An 18245-nucleotide genomic window follows, 5' to 3' on the forward strand; every position below is an offset into this window, starting at 1 on the left:
AGAGCTAGTTGAGATGATGCAAAAGATATTGCAGGCAGATGAAATTACAAAAATACAAGTTGTTGGAAAAGGCAAGAGGAAGAGGATTGAGATGATATTCTCAGAGAGTGAAGATAGTGACCTGGACAAAGGGCAGGTGGGTTTTCAGTCTCTGTTGTTTTCCCAGGTGTGAACCTGTTACTTTTGTGCCTTAGTATAATGTTCCAGTCCATTGTTACTGACTTTTCTGGGTACACAGTATGTGTATGTTGGCAGTGGGGACAAAGGCAGTCTTCACATGCCTTAGCTCAATGACATGTTGGGGTAATTGATAACACAAGTCCAGATCTTCCCTCCATCCTTATCAGAAGTTGCAGCAGGAGAACATGTGTGTAGAATCTTCACAGCTTTGGATGTCGTGCAGCTGCACTGCATCATCCCCAATGAGAAAGGGGTCTGACGACACATACAGTGGGCAGGGGTCATGGCTTCTGAAGTCTGCCATGGACTGAGATCTGCAAATTACTCAGGAGAACCCATGGATCTCAGAACTGACAAGAGATACAGACATATTTTTTTCTACTCAAAGGACATAGTAAGGCCAAAATGAATAAATGTTTGTAGTGTACAATGAGATCTTCTGATAGAAAGCACTATGTGAGCACAAATGTATTATCATGCGGTTGTTTTCAGGGGAAAATGATGAAGAGTATAAAAAGAAAGAAATCATTACAGGCCTCTGCTTCTGCCAACATCCTGAGTCAACTTGAAACATCTTTAATTAACAAACAGGTAAAACATCTTGTCATCAGTAATTTGCAGCTGTACAGCACAACAAAGCTGAGGTTCACATTTAAAAAAATAATTTATTTAAAATTTTAGGTGAATTAAGTGCTGCTGAACGATGCTATCTTAATAAATGTTCATATAGTGCTGGGGACATATAAAGTAATGTATTAGAGCTAAGTATTGTTAATATCGTAGTCAACCAGTTTGGTTGTAAATTGAATTACAATATCAATGTTAATTAAGTTGATTATTAAAGTGAACTCATATTTATACTTTGTGTGTCTTTGTAAAGAGAATATCCTCCTTTAGCCAGACAGTTTAATAGTAGATATTTTTATTTTCTGTTGTTGCTTTATAGCCCAATTTATTTATTTTTTCAGAGAGAACCATATTCTGGAAATGCCTTTCTGTACAGTGAAAGCAGCAGTGATGATGAGGAGCCCTTGTTTCAGTTGTCCAAAGTGGAACTATGTGCCAAAATAAAAAGTCTGAAAAGAAAACTGACGGACACTATGAGAGAAAACTGTCGCCTACGGCAGTCACTGGTCATGCTTCAAGGTAAACTTTGGGGAAAATGGGTTTCAGAGTGCTAGCCGTGTTAGTCTATATTAGCAAAAAGAATGAGGAGTACTTGTGGCACCTTAGAGACTAACAAATTTATTTGAGCATAAGCTTTTGTGGGCTAAAACCCACTTCATCGGATGCATGCAGTGGAAAATACAGTAGGAAGATATATATACACAGAGAACATGAAAAAATGGACACCTTTTGATGAAGAGGAGAGCTGAAAGCACATAAAGTCCTGATTGTTGTGAGGACACTTATGTGGGAATTGTGAGTGCTCAAGCATCTGTCAAGATCTAGCTCCAAATTAGTAAAAAAAAGTCATTTCTGCGTAACTACAGCATTTAATTCCAGTTAGCCCATAGATGAAATCAACTTAAAAAGAGACCGTGAGATCACTGAGTTTAAAGATGGAAAAAAATCTGTTAAATCAGCGGGATTGTTCCTCATAGAACATTTCTATGTGCCTTGTATAACTGTAGGTCAAGTCTGAATAACTCCAGCAACTGGGACTCCACTGATCAAAGTCTAACTGACGTTATTGTTCGGCAATTATTGATATTCTAAAATTTCCCCTACTTAGTTCTGTCCCTTCAGTTCTAATTATTCATCCGTGAACCAAATAATTTCTTCCATTTGAAAATCATTAGTTATTTCTAGGTGATGCCTTGTAATCTTTTACCCAATTTATACCCATTTAGCTCTTTTAACCTTAATCACCTTAGTTGGTCTTCTCTGGCTCCCCCTCCAATTCATTGTTGTTTTCTTAATATGGACAGCCAAAACTGTATGCAGCATTCAAAATGTAAATGAACAAATGCTGCTTAAATAGGGTCTGCCTTATCAGTAACATGATGCCACCGTATATACAACCCAGTATAACATTGCTTTTTTCCCCCTTGGTCACCATATAATGTTGCAAGCACATATTCAGTTCAGTTCATTGTCTACCTAGTCCTCTCTCATTGTTACTTTGTTTCAGTCTTCCCTCACCCATTTTACCTTTGTATTCTGAATGGTTTTTCTCTAAATGTATCAGTACCATTTTTTTCAGGTTGAATCTGATATTGTTAAGGTCAAGTGTAGGTAGTCTCTTGGTCTATCCAAGGCCGTGATCAAGTGTCTTGATGTTTTTGGTCTTTTGGCCTCGAGATGAAAACCCTGTCTTTGTTTCTGGGACCTTGAAGTGAAAAAATTCTCTACGTTATATCTGTATACAGCGGTGGTGTAGCTGTATTGGTTCCAGGATAGTAGAGAGACAAAGTGGGTGAGGTAATATCTTTTATTAGACCAACTTCTGTTGGTGAGAGAGACAAGTTTTGAGCTTACCCAGAGAGAGCTTACTCTCTCTCCAACAGAAGTTAGTCCAGTAAAAGATTGTTAATATCTGTCCATTTCATTTAAATTGCTAGGTCTATTTCTACTTTCCTCTTGAGTGCTCACATTTCCCCCTTGCTGTATAATTTCTATTAGTTTAATTACTGTGCTTTTTGCTTCCTCTTTATCTCTTACAGTGTTTCATCGGATCATGCTTTGCCACTCCGCTGAATGTAATCTTTGTAATGGACTCACTCCAGAAAAGCTCATCTGTGTAAATAATGTGTTGACCAAATAAAGGGACATTTTAAAGGATTTCTTATAGCAAGAAATAAAAGGTCAAATGCAGCCAGACATACCTCCATTCAAGTGAATAGAATTGGACCTGCTTCTAACTATTCTGAATTTGGCCCATACTCTTTAATCTTGTAGTGCTGTACATATTTTGAGAAAGCAGTGTAAGAGAAAGATATGAAAAACAGCCAGGTCAGCATTACAGTGGGCATGTGTTAACCAATGGCTCCTTTTAACAATCCGCAGAGAGCTAGCACACTGCTTATACTAGAAGCCTGATCTCCATTGTGGGGTTTATTTGGTGACAGGAAAGGAGTTTAAAAAAAGAAAACACCATTCTAATGATATCTCTGCTGATGGCTGGGGTTGGTCTAAAAGGAGACTGCAACTCCTGTTCTTTTTACTACTGTGACAGGAGTTTGGTTACAAAAATACCTGTATACATGAAACTAAACCAAAGTTTAGTAGCATCAGTGGCTATTCTTAGTGATCACTCTTTCCAATTTCAGTGTTGCCACAGGCAGTCACACATTTTGAGGAACTGGTAGGTATGGCTGAGGCCCTGCTCAAGGGGGGAGTGACCACATCTGCCTCCAGTATTCATTCACACACTGTCTGGAAAGCATCAAACAGTTCTTTATCAGATTCATATGCAACTATCCACAGTAACTCCAATTCACCGATAGCATTGAACGTGGAGGAAGAGGAGCAACAGCCTGAGAAACAGGTTAGCTGAAAGCTTATTTCAGCAATAAGAGTTAAATAAAAGTTGATATATTGCAACGTTTATTGAGACTATGTAAAGAAAAGTAAACCTCAGTAATGATAATTTTATTATCAGACAGTAATTAGGATAGTTGAGGAATTTATTAATAAATAACCGTTATCCTTTTGTGTGCGAGAGGTTTCCCTTTAGACACAGTGAATCACAGTGCACCCTCAGGTGCAATTTTGCCACTCCCTTGACTTCAGTAGATTTTCATGTCCGTGGGTGAGGACAGAGCATGGACCAGTATGAAATGCTTTTCAATTCAAGGAATAAATCCTATGCTGTGCAGGGGGGACTTTGATTGACTTCAAACAGCTGAGGGGAAAATATGACCTTAAAGTTATGAAAGAAGGTCTAACTCTTTCTTTTTTAAATAATAAATAAATAAACCAAGGGAGAAGAGTGTCTTTCTGCCCACGTTAAAGAGATTGGCCAGAACTTAATTGGAGTTACTCTGATTTTGGATGGAGCAACCTGGTCCCAGATGTTCCATTATAGTATTATCAGGAGATCACAGGCACAGAATCTGTACAGGAAAAATATCAATTTAAAGTTTTAATTAAATAATAACGCCATTAGTTTTTGCATTCATAATTTACATAAATGTTTCAATGTACTGAGTCATGCCAATCTGTACAGATCAGTTGTATGGACTTTATTTCACATGTCCCTAAATTGGAAAATCCATTCAAGACTATTAAGAGATGATGATTTTATTAAATTAAATTAAATATGACAACTGTTCTGTACAAAATCTACCCTGACATCTCCAAATAAGCATACAGGCCCATATTTTCTAAGTGGTCGTAACCCTGCCTCTAAATTCACATGGGTTAAAATTGCAAACTCAAGTTTGCGGGAGACCAAGTACTCTGATTTCTACATGCAAACAGCAGCTGCATTAGATAGCTAATAGCCTAGGTCCAGATTTTGGAGCTCTTACTAACATTGGTGAGCATTTACTGAGGCGAGTAGTTCCACTGAAACCGGTGAGCCTGCTTGAGAAAACGTTCACCAGCATGAGTAAGGCACCACAATCTGGCCCCTCCCTTGTATCTGCAAAATGTATTTTACATGTGCAATTCCAAAATTAGAGGTGCACACACCTTGGGCACACAGTTTTGAGTGCACTGGTGCAGATGCTGCTTTTGAAAATGTTAAAATGTTGGAAATAATTTTTTTTTTACAAAGCATGTTTACATTTGGTTGTATTTTGTGAGGATTGGAACAGTCATGTCTATGACCATTGTATTTTTCAGTTCAAGATTGAAAAATGGCAGATTGCCCTTTGTAACAAGAGCAAGCCTCAAAAGTTTATAAATGATTTGATGCAAGCCCTTTATACACACGAGTACATGGCCACGCATAGTCTGACAGGTGCAAAATCCTCCTCTTCAAAGGATAAAGCAGCAAAACCAGCAATGAATCAGAATGAAGTTCAGGAAATCATAGGTGATGACTAGTTTATATTACTTGATATGGCACTGTGTCTTATTTTTCGTCGCACTTTCAACTGCCACATTCATGTTACTAATTCATTTGTATTTGTTTTGGTCTTTTCACATTTATTATCTCATTACTGTTAAAAGTGCAGAATCAGTAAAAAGCAAAATACCTTTTGTTCCTATTATGTGGATTTTGGATTATTAATATTTATTATTAAACATTTATATAGACTGTAATATTGCATGATGCTTTACAGAAACTAAAAATACCACCTAAAGTAGTCAAACGGTAGGCAAAGAGAGGACAAGAGTTTATATAAATATAAATAAAGCTAGCTATATTCTGTAGTGAGTGAACATAAGTTCTGATATTTTGAAAGAGGTTAAGATTGGGTGAGGCACAGGAATGGAAAGCAAGGCAAATAAAGTAGGGCTTAATAGAAGGGTTTAAAGACAGAAGATGGTTGGTGCCCATGAAAGGGCTGGTCTAAACTTGGGGCGGGAATCGATCTAAGATACACAACTTCAGCAACGCTATTCGCATAGCTGAAGTCAAAGTATCTTAGTTCGACTTACCTGGCCGTCCTCACGGCGGCAAGTCGACCGCCGCGGCTCCCCCGTCGACTCCGCTTACTTCTCCTGCCGAGGTGGAGTACGGGCGTCAATTCAGGGATCGATTTATCGCATCTAGATGACACGCGATAAATCGATCCCCGATAGATCGATTACTACCCGCCGATCCGGCGGGTAGTGTAGACATGACCAAAGGGTGGTTCATTTCAGGTTTAAGGAGCAACGTGAAAAACAAAGACCCAAATGTGAAAGAGGGAGTAGGAGATTAACTATTCTTCCTACCTTGTTTCTTTTAAGTGTAGGATGGCAAGATGGTTAGCAACAGGCAGTGAAATGTCGGCAGGGCAGAGCTGGGTGTCATCTTAAAAAGGAGGACAAGGAGCTTGAAATGTATGCCAAAAGAGTGAGGGAGATAGTGAAGAGACTTGAGGGATTGACCTGGTTCTAATGTAGAAGAGGAAGGTTATTTTAGCTGTCAAAGTGGTGGCTAGACTGAGTAGGGAGAAGCAATTTGGGAAGAGAGAAAGAGGTTATAGTAGTGTAGGTGAGATAGAGTTATGGCATGAACAAGTATTTTGGCAGCACATGTGGAGAGGAAAGGGTGAATTTTAGAAGTGTTATAGAAGGAGGAGTGACAAGATAAGGGAAGTACCTAGTTTTAGTTAAAAAGAAGAAAAGAGCAGCTAAAGATAACTCCAAAGTTTGTTTGTTTATTTTGATTTTAGCATTAGGCGACACAGGGAAGTTGGAGTTGTCAAAAGTGATAGAGAAATTGTGTTTGTAGGAGGAAAGATTTAGAAGGTCTTTTCCATGTTTAGTTTTTAAAAAACATGAGGCCATTCTTGAAGTATCAGAGAGCTAGGAAGAGATGCAAGCCTGGACAGATAGCTGGATAGATTGAGGAGTCATCAACAGAGGTAAGAGGAGAGGTCTTGGTGACCTCATCCATTTCCCAAGTGCCAGTGGGTGGGGGGGAGAGGACAAAGGACAGACCCCTAAGAATCACCAGCATATTGGGGAGAGGCGATGGGGGACCTACCAAATGCAGCACGGAAGGAGCAGTCAGACAGGTAAGAAGAAAACGACAGCTAATCATGCCCAAGGAAGAGAGAGTGTTACAGAAAGATGGGTATTTGATGATGTTAAAGGCAGCAAAGATTGAGCAGAGTGAGTTTGGAGAACAGACGCTGGACTTGGAATGGGAAAGATTATTAGTGACTGTTGTGAGGGCAAGTTCAGTGGAATGGAGTGGGCAGAAGTCAAACAGGAGGGAATTGTAAAGGGGGGTGGAGGAGAGGGAATCAAGGCACTGGGAATAGACAGCTATACAAGCAGCGTGAAGATATGTGGAATGGTTGAAGTTTGGACGAGTCAGCATGGGTACATGCTGGGAAAGAGCACAATTGATGTCATATTTGCACTATGAATCCTCATGGAGAAGTTCAGAGAAAAGAGATAGTAACTGGGTAAGATCTTTGTGAACCTAGAAAAGGTGTACAATCATGGAGAAGTGTGCCAGAAGGATATGTCCATCTTTTCCAGGATACGTATGATGGAATGAGTTCCAGAGTCAAAGCTAAATAGGGCTACAGTAGAAAATGACTGAGGAGGGAGGACCCACCATAAAGGATATCACAGGCAGAGAGCTTAGAAGGGTGAAAAAATTTAAATTCCTAGGATCAATGGCTGACTCTGGTTCCCTCTTGAAAGATGCCAAGCATTGTACTAAAGCTGCATGGTGCAAATGGCAGGCATTGATCCCAGTTCTCTATGATAAAAAGATGCCAATAAAGTTAAAAGGAACTCTTTGCCAAAGGATGTGTGAAGGCCAAGACTATAACAGGGTTCAAAAAAGAACTAGATAAATTCACGGAGGAAGGTCCATCAATGGCTATTAACCTGGATGGGCAGGGATGGTGTCCCTAGCCTCTATTTGCCAGAAGCTGGGAATGGGCGACAGGGGATGGATCACTTGATGATTACCTGTTCTGTTCATTCCCTCTGAGGCACCTGGCATTGGCCAGTCAGAAGACAGGATACTGGGCTAGATGGACCTTTGATCTGACCCAGTGTGGCTGTTCTTACGTTCTTATGTAAAAGGTAGAGTGTATAAAATGTAATTCAACCCATCTTAATGTACAAAATAGAGACTTGGCCAGCCACAGGAAAGGAAATTAGTATGCTCCCCACCACAGAAATGAAGATGTTGAGATGGTCAAATGGTTGAACACTCTGTGACAGGAAACAAAATGAGCTTAGAAGAGGCTTAATGCGAGTTGCTCCAGTTGAAGACAAGTTGAGGGAGACTAGGCTATTTTAGTATGGGCATATTCAGCAGAGCCCGGAGAGTTATATCAGTAGTATAGCTCTTGACATGATTGTGGATGGAAGGTGACCAAGGGAGAGACCAAAGACTCAGTACATGGACTGAATATCAATGGACCTCAGAGAGATCAATCTGCCTGACAGTCTGGCATAAAATCATGAATTTTGGAAGAAGGCTATAACGCACTGACCCCTAATAGGGAAGTGTCAAGAAAGATGATGACAAGCAGCTCAAAAATAAAGGGGAGGCTATAGAAAGAGACCAGGAGTCAAAGGAGGATTTTGTTAGGTGAGGGGAAACCATATGCCTGAATGCAGATGAGAAGGAGTCAAAACAGCGAGAGCAACTGATAAGAGACCAAGAAGGAACGAGGAGCAAGTCAGATGTTTTAGGATGTGTGAGGAGATAGGAACAAGCTGGCCAATCAAAGAGTTTCAGGAAAATAGAAGCTAGAAGATTTCATAGTGGGACACATGGTTAAAAGAAGATAAAATCGAAGGCGGAGGTGAGGATGGTGAGGGAGTCAGGGAAGCAGGAAGTAGAGAGCTCCTGCTGGGTCATGTGAGTGCAGCATTCAAAGAAGTCAGCCAGCCCCTGAGCAGACAGAGCAGGAGGAACAGAAATGGAAGAGGAAGAAGTAAGAAGAGACAAAGGTGGTGAAGAGCTGTCATGGGAGTGGATAAGAGGGTAGGATTAGGATTAATTGGCCAGGAAGAGAACAGAGATAAAGGAAGAAAGGCAGAGTATATATAGGAAGAATATAATACAGGAAGTCATCAAGGTCATGGGACTTCCTTCTGAGTTGCCCAACAAAGTAAGAGCAGGACTGGCAATATGGAAGGAGAAAACCAGACCGGAAATTGGTGAACCAGGCAGAGCAGTGGGCAAGGGGAGCAAAGAGGCCAAATACAGAAAAGAGTAGAGTAAGTCTCTTTTGGATGTTTAAATTTCATAAGCCCAATTGATGCAACTTGGATCATACACTTAATATTTTCCCTGATTTGGCACTTTGATCTGAAGGTCTCATAAATGTCATCTCTTTATTTTGCAGGAATCACAAAACAGTTATTTCCAAATACAGATGATGCTTTAATTCGGAGAATGATGGGGCAAAAGCTAAACAATTGCACCAAGAAGCCAATTTTAAGCAAAGATCTTAATTCAGTTGTTTTTCAGAAGCATAGCTTTTGGTAAGTCTTTAAAAAAAAAGGCAAGCCTGCCTCCCAAACGTATTTCAATATGTGTCTCTGCCATTGCAGTAACAGAAACTAAAGTAATCTCAAAATTATCTTTCATATATAAATTCATACCGATATAGTTGCCGAATATGGAGATCCTTTCACATCCTTGTATAAATTTTACAAAATAGAAAAGTACTCTTTATTTACATAGCAGCACAACAAGGCTGCTCATTCTAGACCACGGATCGGCAACCTTTCAGAAGTGTGGTGTGCCGAGTCTTCATTTATTCACTCTAATTTAAGGTTTCGCGTGCCGGTAATACATGTTAACGTTTTTAGAAGGTCTCTTTCTATAAGTCTATATTATATAACTAAACTATTGTATGTAAAGTAAACAAGGTTTTTAAAATGTTTAAGAAGCGTCATTTAAAATTAAATTGATGATCTTACGCCACCAGCCTGCTCAGCTCGCTGCCAGCCTGGGGTTCTGTTCACCTAGGCCGGCAGAGGGCTGATCAGGGCCTGCGGCCGGGACCCCAGACCTGGGGGGGGGGGATGTTTCAGGGGTCAGGGCAGAGGGCTGGGGGAGGGGGTTCAGGGCAGAAGGCTGGGTGTGTGTTGGTGTGGGGGGGTTCAGGGCAGAGGGATGGGGGGTATGGGGGGTGCAGGGCAGAAGGCTGGGTGTGTGTTGGGGTGTGGGAGGTTCAGGGCAGAGGGCTGAGTGTGTGTGGGGGGTCAGGGCAGAGGGGTGTGGGGGTGCAGGGCAGAAGGCTGGGTGTGTGTTGGGGTGGGGGGGTTCAGGGCAGAGGGCTGGGAGTATGGGGGGTGCAGGGCAGAAGGCTGAGTGTGGGGGGGGTTCAGGGCAGAGGGATGGGGCTGTGGGGGTGCAGGACAGAAGGCTGGGTGTGTGTTGGGGTGGGGGGGGTTCAGGGCAGAGGGCTAGGGTGTGTGGGGGGTGCAGGGCAGAAAGCTGAGTGTGTGTGGAGGGGGTCAGGGCAGAGGGCTGGGGTGCTCGGCTCGTGGGGGTGCTCCAGCAGGGGGCTGGAAGGGATATGCCCTGTTCCACCCCCTTCCCCCAAGCTCCGTCCCTACCTCTCTCTGCCTCCTCTACGGAGCTGTGTGCACGCTGCCGCTCTTCCCCCTCTCCCTCGCTAGGGCCATCAGCTGATTGGCCAGGGAGGGAGAGGAGGCAGGGCAGGAAAACACCATGCTGGGGGAAGAAGCGTGGGAGGGGGGAAGCTTGGCTGCCGCAGAACCAAGCTTCTCCCTCCTGACCCCTCAGGGGAGAGCGGTGGGCGGGGGGGCTGAGTGGGGCTGGGGGCCGGGACCGCGGCAGGGGAGCTGTGAGCCACTCAGAACCGGCTCGCGTGCCGTGTTTGGCACGCGTGCCGTAGGTTGCCGACCCCTGTTCTAGACAGACCACACAGGGCAAATAAGTTAAGGGAAGAAAAGACAGAAGATTTAACATCCTCAAAATCAGTAACAGACTAATTTGATGAATATGTCTATTATAGATTCTACATTATTTATTCTTCCTATTATAAAGCCATTTTGTCCTCTTCATATGAATTAAATGTGTAAGAAACTTGAACTTCCACAAGGTTCAGCCCCCAACACCAGTGGATCTCAAGTTCTGCACAGATCTCAGGACATCCAAAAGACACGGTCAGAAGTTCTGTGCTTCCACTAGATTTTCTAGTGCTATGATAGTGAAACTCCTGCTCCCTGGATAAGATGATACTGACAGGATTTGCATTAATTTACCTGTTAAAGACCCGTGTCTTTGAGGCGGGGATTATGTCATGGAGAAACACCATCCTTCTAAGTGCAGTTTCTCCTACTCTTAGCCCACTCCACAGACTTCTTTCATAAAGCAATTTGAGATCTACTGATAAAAATGCCATATAAGAGCTATTAATTATGATTACCATTATTCTCAGTTTATATATATAGGTATGGTCTAAAAATACTAAACCTGTCCCTGTTTTTAATGAAGTCACCAATTTCTATTACAATGTTTTCAGATGTCATTCAAAAAAATTAGAGTTTAATAGAAAATGAGACCTATATGACACATTGTAAGTCAATAAAAGTGGAGATTTTTGGAGAAAACCTCTTTAATGAGGGATGAAACTATTGACCTTACGTTAGGACTTTTGGAAAGAAATATCCTCCCAAAGGTCCACATTCTCCTACATCATTGTCAACCACTAAACGGTCAATTCACTTAAAGGCCCAATGGAACAGACAAATCTGTGTTGCATACAGTACTTCTGTCAGACTCCTCCTGTTTTTCAGCATCAATACTACATAGGTGTGACTCACACCACCTTTAAAATTCATGTGAAATATTGATTAGGCATTAATCAGAGCAGTTATATTGTGCCAAAGATCTTGTTATTGCAGTGATAAGATGAATTGTGTTAAAGATTCATACCCCAGTGTTTCAAGCCACTAGGCCTCCTTGATGCCTCAAGCAGTCTTCAAAGCACTATCATAAAGTGAGTGGCCATGTTTATTTGCATGGCATTTTGCATTAAATTTTAAAAAATAACATGTTATTTGGAATGCTAGAATATTTTATTTTTAACTGTGATGCATTGTGGTATAGGGGGGTTGTTTTAGCACTGCGACTGTCCCTGTTACAGTTGGGCTAAAAGTGACAGAGTAGGATTGCCACAAAGTACCTGAGTAATAAAATTTGTAGGTCCAAATTCTCCTCTCACTTTCCACAGACATGGGAAACTTGCTCCTCAGCATTCTCCTCCAGCCTCATGGAAGCTCTTCTTGTTGTGGCAGCTCCATGAGGAACTGGATCCGTGGCTAGGGAGCCAGGGAGAGGGCTGGGAGGACAGCTGCTCACCAAGGCATCACTACACTCCAAAACCATAGGGCATACCAAACCAAGCGCAAACTCACTATGTTTCCAGCCTCCTTCTGAGAACAACCTATAGGGGTCCCTACTTCACTTTAGATGTTTTTCATTTTCACATCTAGTAGATTAGTGCAGAATTCAGTCTTCTGTTAACTGCTTTCTTCTCCCTAACTTAATTACAATGTAATTAACATTACAATGCTTAACAATGCAAATACAGTAATATCTACATAAATCTAGATACTGTATAACAAAAACTATATGCAGTTACGAACTATCACAGTCTACAAAACATCACCTATAAACCTTTCAGAAAGTGACAGAAACACTGTTATATGTTTTCCCAGACTGAAAGTTCTCCAGGAGCCAAATTCATGTTTCATTATTAGACGCAACCCCTTACCAAATAGAGCTAGTCATATAATATTAATGAAAGGTATTTGACAAATTTACTGGTTTTTGTCACATAATTTATTCTCCAGGTGTATTTTGCTCTATTCAAATAGCTCTAAAGTTTATCAGAAATGCTTTGCTGAATATATTATTCAATTGTTGTTCATTGTTTGTATTGCAGTTGTGCCAAGAGGCCCTATTTATGGACTGGAGGGGCCATCTGTACTAGATAATGTATAAAGCTAAGATTATAACCAAACAATGGGCCCTGCTCCAAAGAGTTTACAATCTAACAGATACCTTGGAAACTAATTGAATATCATATCCACCAGCTTCAGTCCCAAATACTGGCAAACATGAGACACCCAGCACATGTTAATAGCTTGTATCACTAAACAAAATCAGGATTTCGCAGATATACAACTTAAACAGAGGCACCATGCCAGGAAAATTTTGGCCTTGGATAGGGGATTCTTGGGAATCACAGTGGGGCTGCAGGTGGACAGGCAGTAAATACATCTGAAACATAATAAGAAAATTTATTTTTATTCACTTAAGTGTTACACTGGAGGGGGCATATTTCAATCTGAGAGAGGGGTTTCAATTGTTTCTTCTGTAGCTGCCACTTCAGAATTCAGCTTTCCGTCTCTGAGTCTTAAGTCAATCTTTCAGACCATCATCCGTTGTAGCCAGTTTGCATATTACATTGATCCAAGTGGCAAACAATCGAGGATTTGGGCTTTTTACTTTTTATTGATCTGAATATTTTACAAGACATTCTGTGTGGTAGTAAAACAGAGCTTACATACAATGCAGTACAAACAAAACTACACAATCCGTAGTCACCAAAAACTCACAGATACAAAATTCTGACTGGTCCCAGAGAAAAAATAAAAGCATTAACAGTAAAGTACATGTAGTCTATTGTCAACTCCTATCTATGACAAAACACTGACGGTAAGATTTTGTGCTGCGCCTCTAAGAGGGGCAGCACAGAATTCACAGTCCAGGACATGCCTGATCCTGGGCTGCTCCAGTAGAGTGGTCCCCAGCATAATTTAGACCACCTTGGAAGCTTGTCTATGTTACAGCAGCGTCCCCACACTGCTGTGTGAACCACAGTGCTGTTCAGAATCTTATCAGAGCAATACTGTACATTACGGCCTCACCTCTAACACATCTCTACATTCACCAGTCCTACCCCTGGCATGCCCTTTACACCAGGGCTTACAAATGAGCCCTTAGAAAGCAGCCTTACAGCTGTCTTTGACAATGCCTGCACCAGGGGAACTCCCCCAACCAAATACAGGACATTTAGGATATGCAACACAGCAATGTTAGCCTAGGGTAAGTGGGGCTCGAGTCAGCTGACCTACATCAGGGAACCCTGGTCTTGAGCATCTACATTGCATTTTAACCCCAGGTTAAGAATTTTCTGACCCATGCTCCAACCTAGGGCTCTGGCATCCACACTGCAGTGCACAGACCTGAGTCAAAGTTAACATATCCCAAAGTGCCTAATGCCCCCTGACCAATGTCGACACTCTAGCCCTACGAACATGGTGCACTGCAGGAAAACTCTACTGTCCACCCACTTCCCCAATTGTGACAGTGCTATTGATGAGGCTCAGGTGTCCATAAGGAGCACACGAGTACCCTAAAACTGCATAATTAGCTCCACTGGTGGCAGTCTCAGTAGAATGACTGTAGTTTGAGAAGGCTTTACACTGAACTACCATCTAATCTGAGAATTGGGCTCTCCACCTCTAGGCTGAGTCACATTGGCAGAAAAATGCCCCTGTGTACCTGTTCTGAGGATAATCAGGACATCAGTCTCCAGGGCTGTCAAACTATTAAAATTAAACTTTGTAGTTCTTCATTTTTAAAATGGGACGTTCAATGAAAGAGTTTTTGTTTGGCTGCATAGCGGGGTGAGCACCAGCTCCAGCCGGAAGGGGTTGGAAAAGCCCTGCAGAGGGCTGGGAGCAAAACCCCAGCTGATCGGGGGAAGTGGCTGCAGCTGGGGCCATGCCCCAAACAGACTAACCGGGCCTTATAAGAAGGCCAGGGCAGCCAGAAGCTCAGCAGTCTTTCCTTTAGCTGTGGAGGGAGACAAGCCTGGCTGCTGGAAGGTTGAGAGGTACCTGGGAATGAGGCAGGGCTGGGGAAAAGCCAGAGGAGCAGGGGAGTTCCAGGCTGGTGGCTCCCCAGGCTGTAGGGCCTGGTTCCAGCCCCATAGAGGTACTGGGTGATCGAAGAAAGCAGCAGGTCAAACCCCCCCTTGCCAGTGATGAGTGGCATACACTGCGGTCTGCCCCAGGGAATGGGGGCTAGTTGGTGACTGGCAGTAGCCTTACATGGAGGCAAGGTGGGGATAGGGGGTGGGGGTTCCCCTGGGTGGGGAGAGACTGAGGGGTTACTGCCAGAGGGGCAGCACCCCAGAGAAAGGGGCACTGGGGTCCTGGGAGGGACATGGGGGCCAGCGGTAAGGTGGATCATCAGCCTGCAGAGGGTGCTCTGGAAGCTGGATAAGCTAATTCCTGAAAGAGACTAGCAGGTGGCACTGCAGGGGTGAGTCCACTCGCTTACAGGCTGGTTTGTTTTTGAAAATCTAGATTTCAGATGAAAACACACACCAGTTTGGTGCAGTGCACTGTGCTCCAGCACCCCCCAGGGATCCCTTACACCTGCCCCTGCTGCACCCCGGCAGGCAGGGATAAAGGATTCCCAGGGAGGCTGCAGGGAAGTTTTGGGGCTGGCTCTCACTCACTGCCCTTACAGTGTATGCTGCCCAGACACCTCTGCACATGCAGCCCTGGGGGGGGGGCCAGAAGCAAGGGCCAGAGAATGAAGCGGGACCAAGCATCTGCCCTGCAGACAGAGGGAGCAGCAGAGTTCCCAGCTCAGTATGGCCAGGGGAGGGTGACCCCAACACCCTGGCTGCTCCCCCTCCCTGCAGGGCAGCTGCTTGGTCACTGCTCCACTCTCTGGCCTCCCTTACCTTCTGTGGGGCTGTGTGTGCAGGGGTGCCTGGGCTACATGCACTACCAGGGAGGCGAGTGAGAGCCAGCCTCAAAATTTCCCTGCAGCAAGGAGGAGCCAGAGCCACCACCAGGGGAGACTGTGGGGAAGTTTTGGGGCTGGCTCGCACTCACCACCCTGGTAGTGCATACAGTCCAGGTCCTCCTGCACACACAGCCCCAGGGAGGCCCAGGAGCAAGGGACAGAGTGGAGCAGGGACCAAGCGGCTGCCCTGTAAGGAGGGGAAAGGAGCAGAACTTTTGGCTCAGCACGGCCAGAGGAGGGATGGTCCCCAATGTCCCAGCAGCTGGGAGCTGCCTCCCACCTGTCAGCTTTGCTTCCCTGCTCAGGGCAAGGTCCGCACAGCAGCAAGGAGGAGCCGGAGCTACCACCACGAGAGGAGCAGGAATGAGGAGTGCACTTGGACAGGCAATAATGGCACTTCTGGCTGCCTGCAATGCTGGTCTTCTGATGCAGGGAACTCTGGGATACACTTGGAGGACTTCCAGGACCTGAATCAAGCACACAGGAAAGCAATAGGGCTCAGACCCTAGATCCCAGTTTAACACTGGCTTGGACCTTCCAGTCCTGTAGGGTCCTGGGAGCTCTAGGTTAACACAATTGGTGTGTGGGTACAAGGAAGATTAGGCTTGAGCCCAGGCTCAAGCCCAGGTTTACACTACTGTGTAGACATACCCCTAGGGACCCTTTATGCTGCACTGATCCTTGTATCTGGTGTAAAGGGGCTGGAGAGGAGATAAGGATCTCACCCTACAATGTTCTAGTCAGGTAGAAGATAGATTACCTCAGAATTCTAACTGTAACCTGGTGTCAGGCTGTAAGACCCTGTAGGGAAGTGTAGAGCTGATCCGCTGACTCATCTTTATCCAGAACAAGTGGATTTCATTAGCTTCACTAAGGAATGGAAAAGGCCAGAGCCCCTCTGAGGCAAAAGAGGGGATACAGAGAAGAGCAGGACTTCCAGCAGAGACAGACCATACTCCTCATTCAGGAGGGTTTGGGACTAAGGCTTGTGAACCTGATCCTGCAATTCTGTGACTGGTCATAGGGGTTTACTCACACAGTTCTCAGGACCTAGACTGGTAACTACAGTCTCGCCTTAAGGTTTTGTTACTTTAATGATGAATAAAGATTAACCACAGGAAGGGAGGCTTGAGTTTAGCAGTATCAGCTGCATGGGTAATGTATTTGCTGCCCCTACAGTTTTGGTGTCATCCATAAATATGATCACAGTTGAATTTATGCTAAAAGAAACATCCAACAAAGAAAGAAATGAAGCAGCCATATAGGATAAAAAGATGTACTCTATATTGTAGTTTAATGGGTCCATTAATAATCCAAATCCTATTACAGTATTTGACTGCACTATACATCGTAAGAAGCTTGAAAACTAACAGACACTACACTAATCTATTATGATACCTGCTACTCCCCAAGCCTCTTGGAAGTGCTCCACTCCCCACCAGTGGTCTATGGGTTGTTATTGAGAACCACCGAGATAATAGCAAGTGAAAGAATTTCCATATTTGTTTTTCACTCATTAGATAACAATAAGGCAACACATAACCCAAAAAATATAAATACACCTGCATGGATAGAATACAATTTACTGTGTTGTATGTCCTTGCTATTTCTCCCAAGGATGAGAGGGCCCCTTAAAACAAACATTATGCTTGTCTACAGGGGGAGTTATTCCTGACTAACTCCATTTGTGGATGGAGTAGAATAAGTGTGCCTTATTGCAAATAAACTTAATCCACTTCCAAAGTGGATTCACAGTGGATTAAGTTAATTTGGGATAAAACACTCTTATTCTGGAATATTAGCATCTACACATGGAGATAATCAGGAATAATTAATCTGTTTTAAATTTACACACTATTTTATTCTGGATTAATCTTCATGTGTAGATTAGCCCTTTGTTATCTGTAGTACAAACCATCTGTCAATTCACTATAATCTGTCTTGTTTCATGAAAGCAGCAATAGCCTCAAACAATGTTATAAAACTATCTGAAAATCGGAAAGTATATTTTTCAAAAATTCACACAGGTTGTGAAAAATAATATAAACACTATATACATTATAAGAAAAGGAGACATACTTGGTCTCCATTGTGAATGCTCATAGAGTTTAAGGCCAGAAGGGACCACCAAATCATCTAGTCTCATCTTCTGAATATCACAGGTCACCACCACCACCCAGACCAGTACACTAAACCCAAGAACTGAAAATAGACCAAAGTATTACAGCTCACAGAATACTAATCTATTACATGCCACAGGCAGAGAATAGGAGGGACCAAAGTGAACCAATGCCCAAGGTCCCTGCAATGGCAGCGGATTAATTCTTTTATATCCATCTCTTTTTTTTTTTTTTTTTTTCCTGGCCTGATGATCTACAAACTTTGCTGCTTTCTTGCTTCCTCTGCTGCGGTAAAGATACAAGTATTCCTGAAACTATGAGAGATGGAGCTAGATATAATACTATCATAACTTTCCCAATTGCTTTTTAATAATTAAAAGGGAAGGTCTTTGGGCAGTAAGTATTTTTAAATAATACTTACCATCCCTTTTAAAAAAAAATGCATTTATATCCAATCCAATGCCCATTGAAACCAATGGGAAAATTTCCATAATCCAATGGATGCTGATCAGAATGTATAAGAGCTAAGTACTGTTATTTTTATTTTATTAACA

The 18245-nt window shown here is 43.0% G+C and overlaps 1 protein-coding gene across 1 annotated transcript; it reads left to right on the plus strand.

Moving 5' to 3' along the window:
* Positions 1–16: 16 nt before the first annotated feature.
* On the plus strand, positions 17–12745 carry BEND6 (BEN domain containing 6). Its single transcript, XM_065401394.1, has 6 exons — positions 17–136; positions 1149–1326; positions 3453–3670; positions 4972–5164; positions 9108–9246; positions 12595–12745. The coding sequence occupies exons 1-6, from the start codon at positions 17–19 to the stop codon at positions 12743–12745; spliced, it is 999 nt and encodes a 332-aa protein (XP_065257466.1).
* The last annotated feature ends 5500 nt before the right edge of the window (positions 12746–18245 follow it).

The sequence above is a fragment of the Emys orbicularis genome, chromosome 3, assembly GCF_028017835.1.
Source record: "Emys orbicularis isolate rEmyOrb1 chromosome 3, rEmyOrb1.hap1, whole genome shotgun sequence".
NCBI classification, from domain to species: Eukaryota; Metazoa; Chordata; order Testudines; family Emydidae; genus Emys; species Emys orbicularis.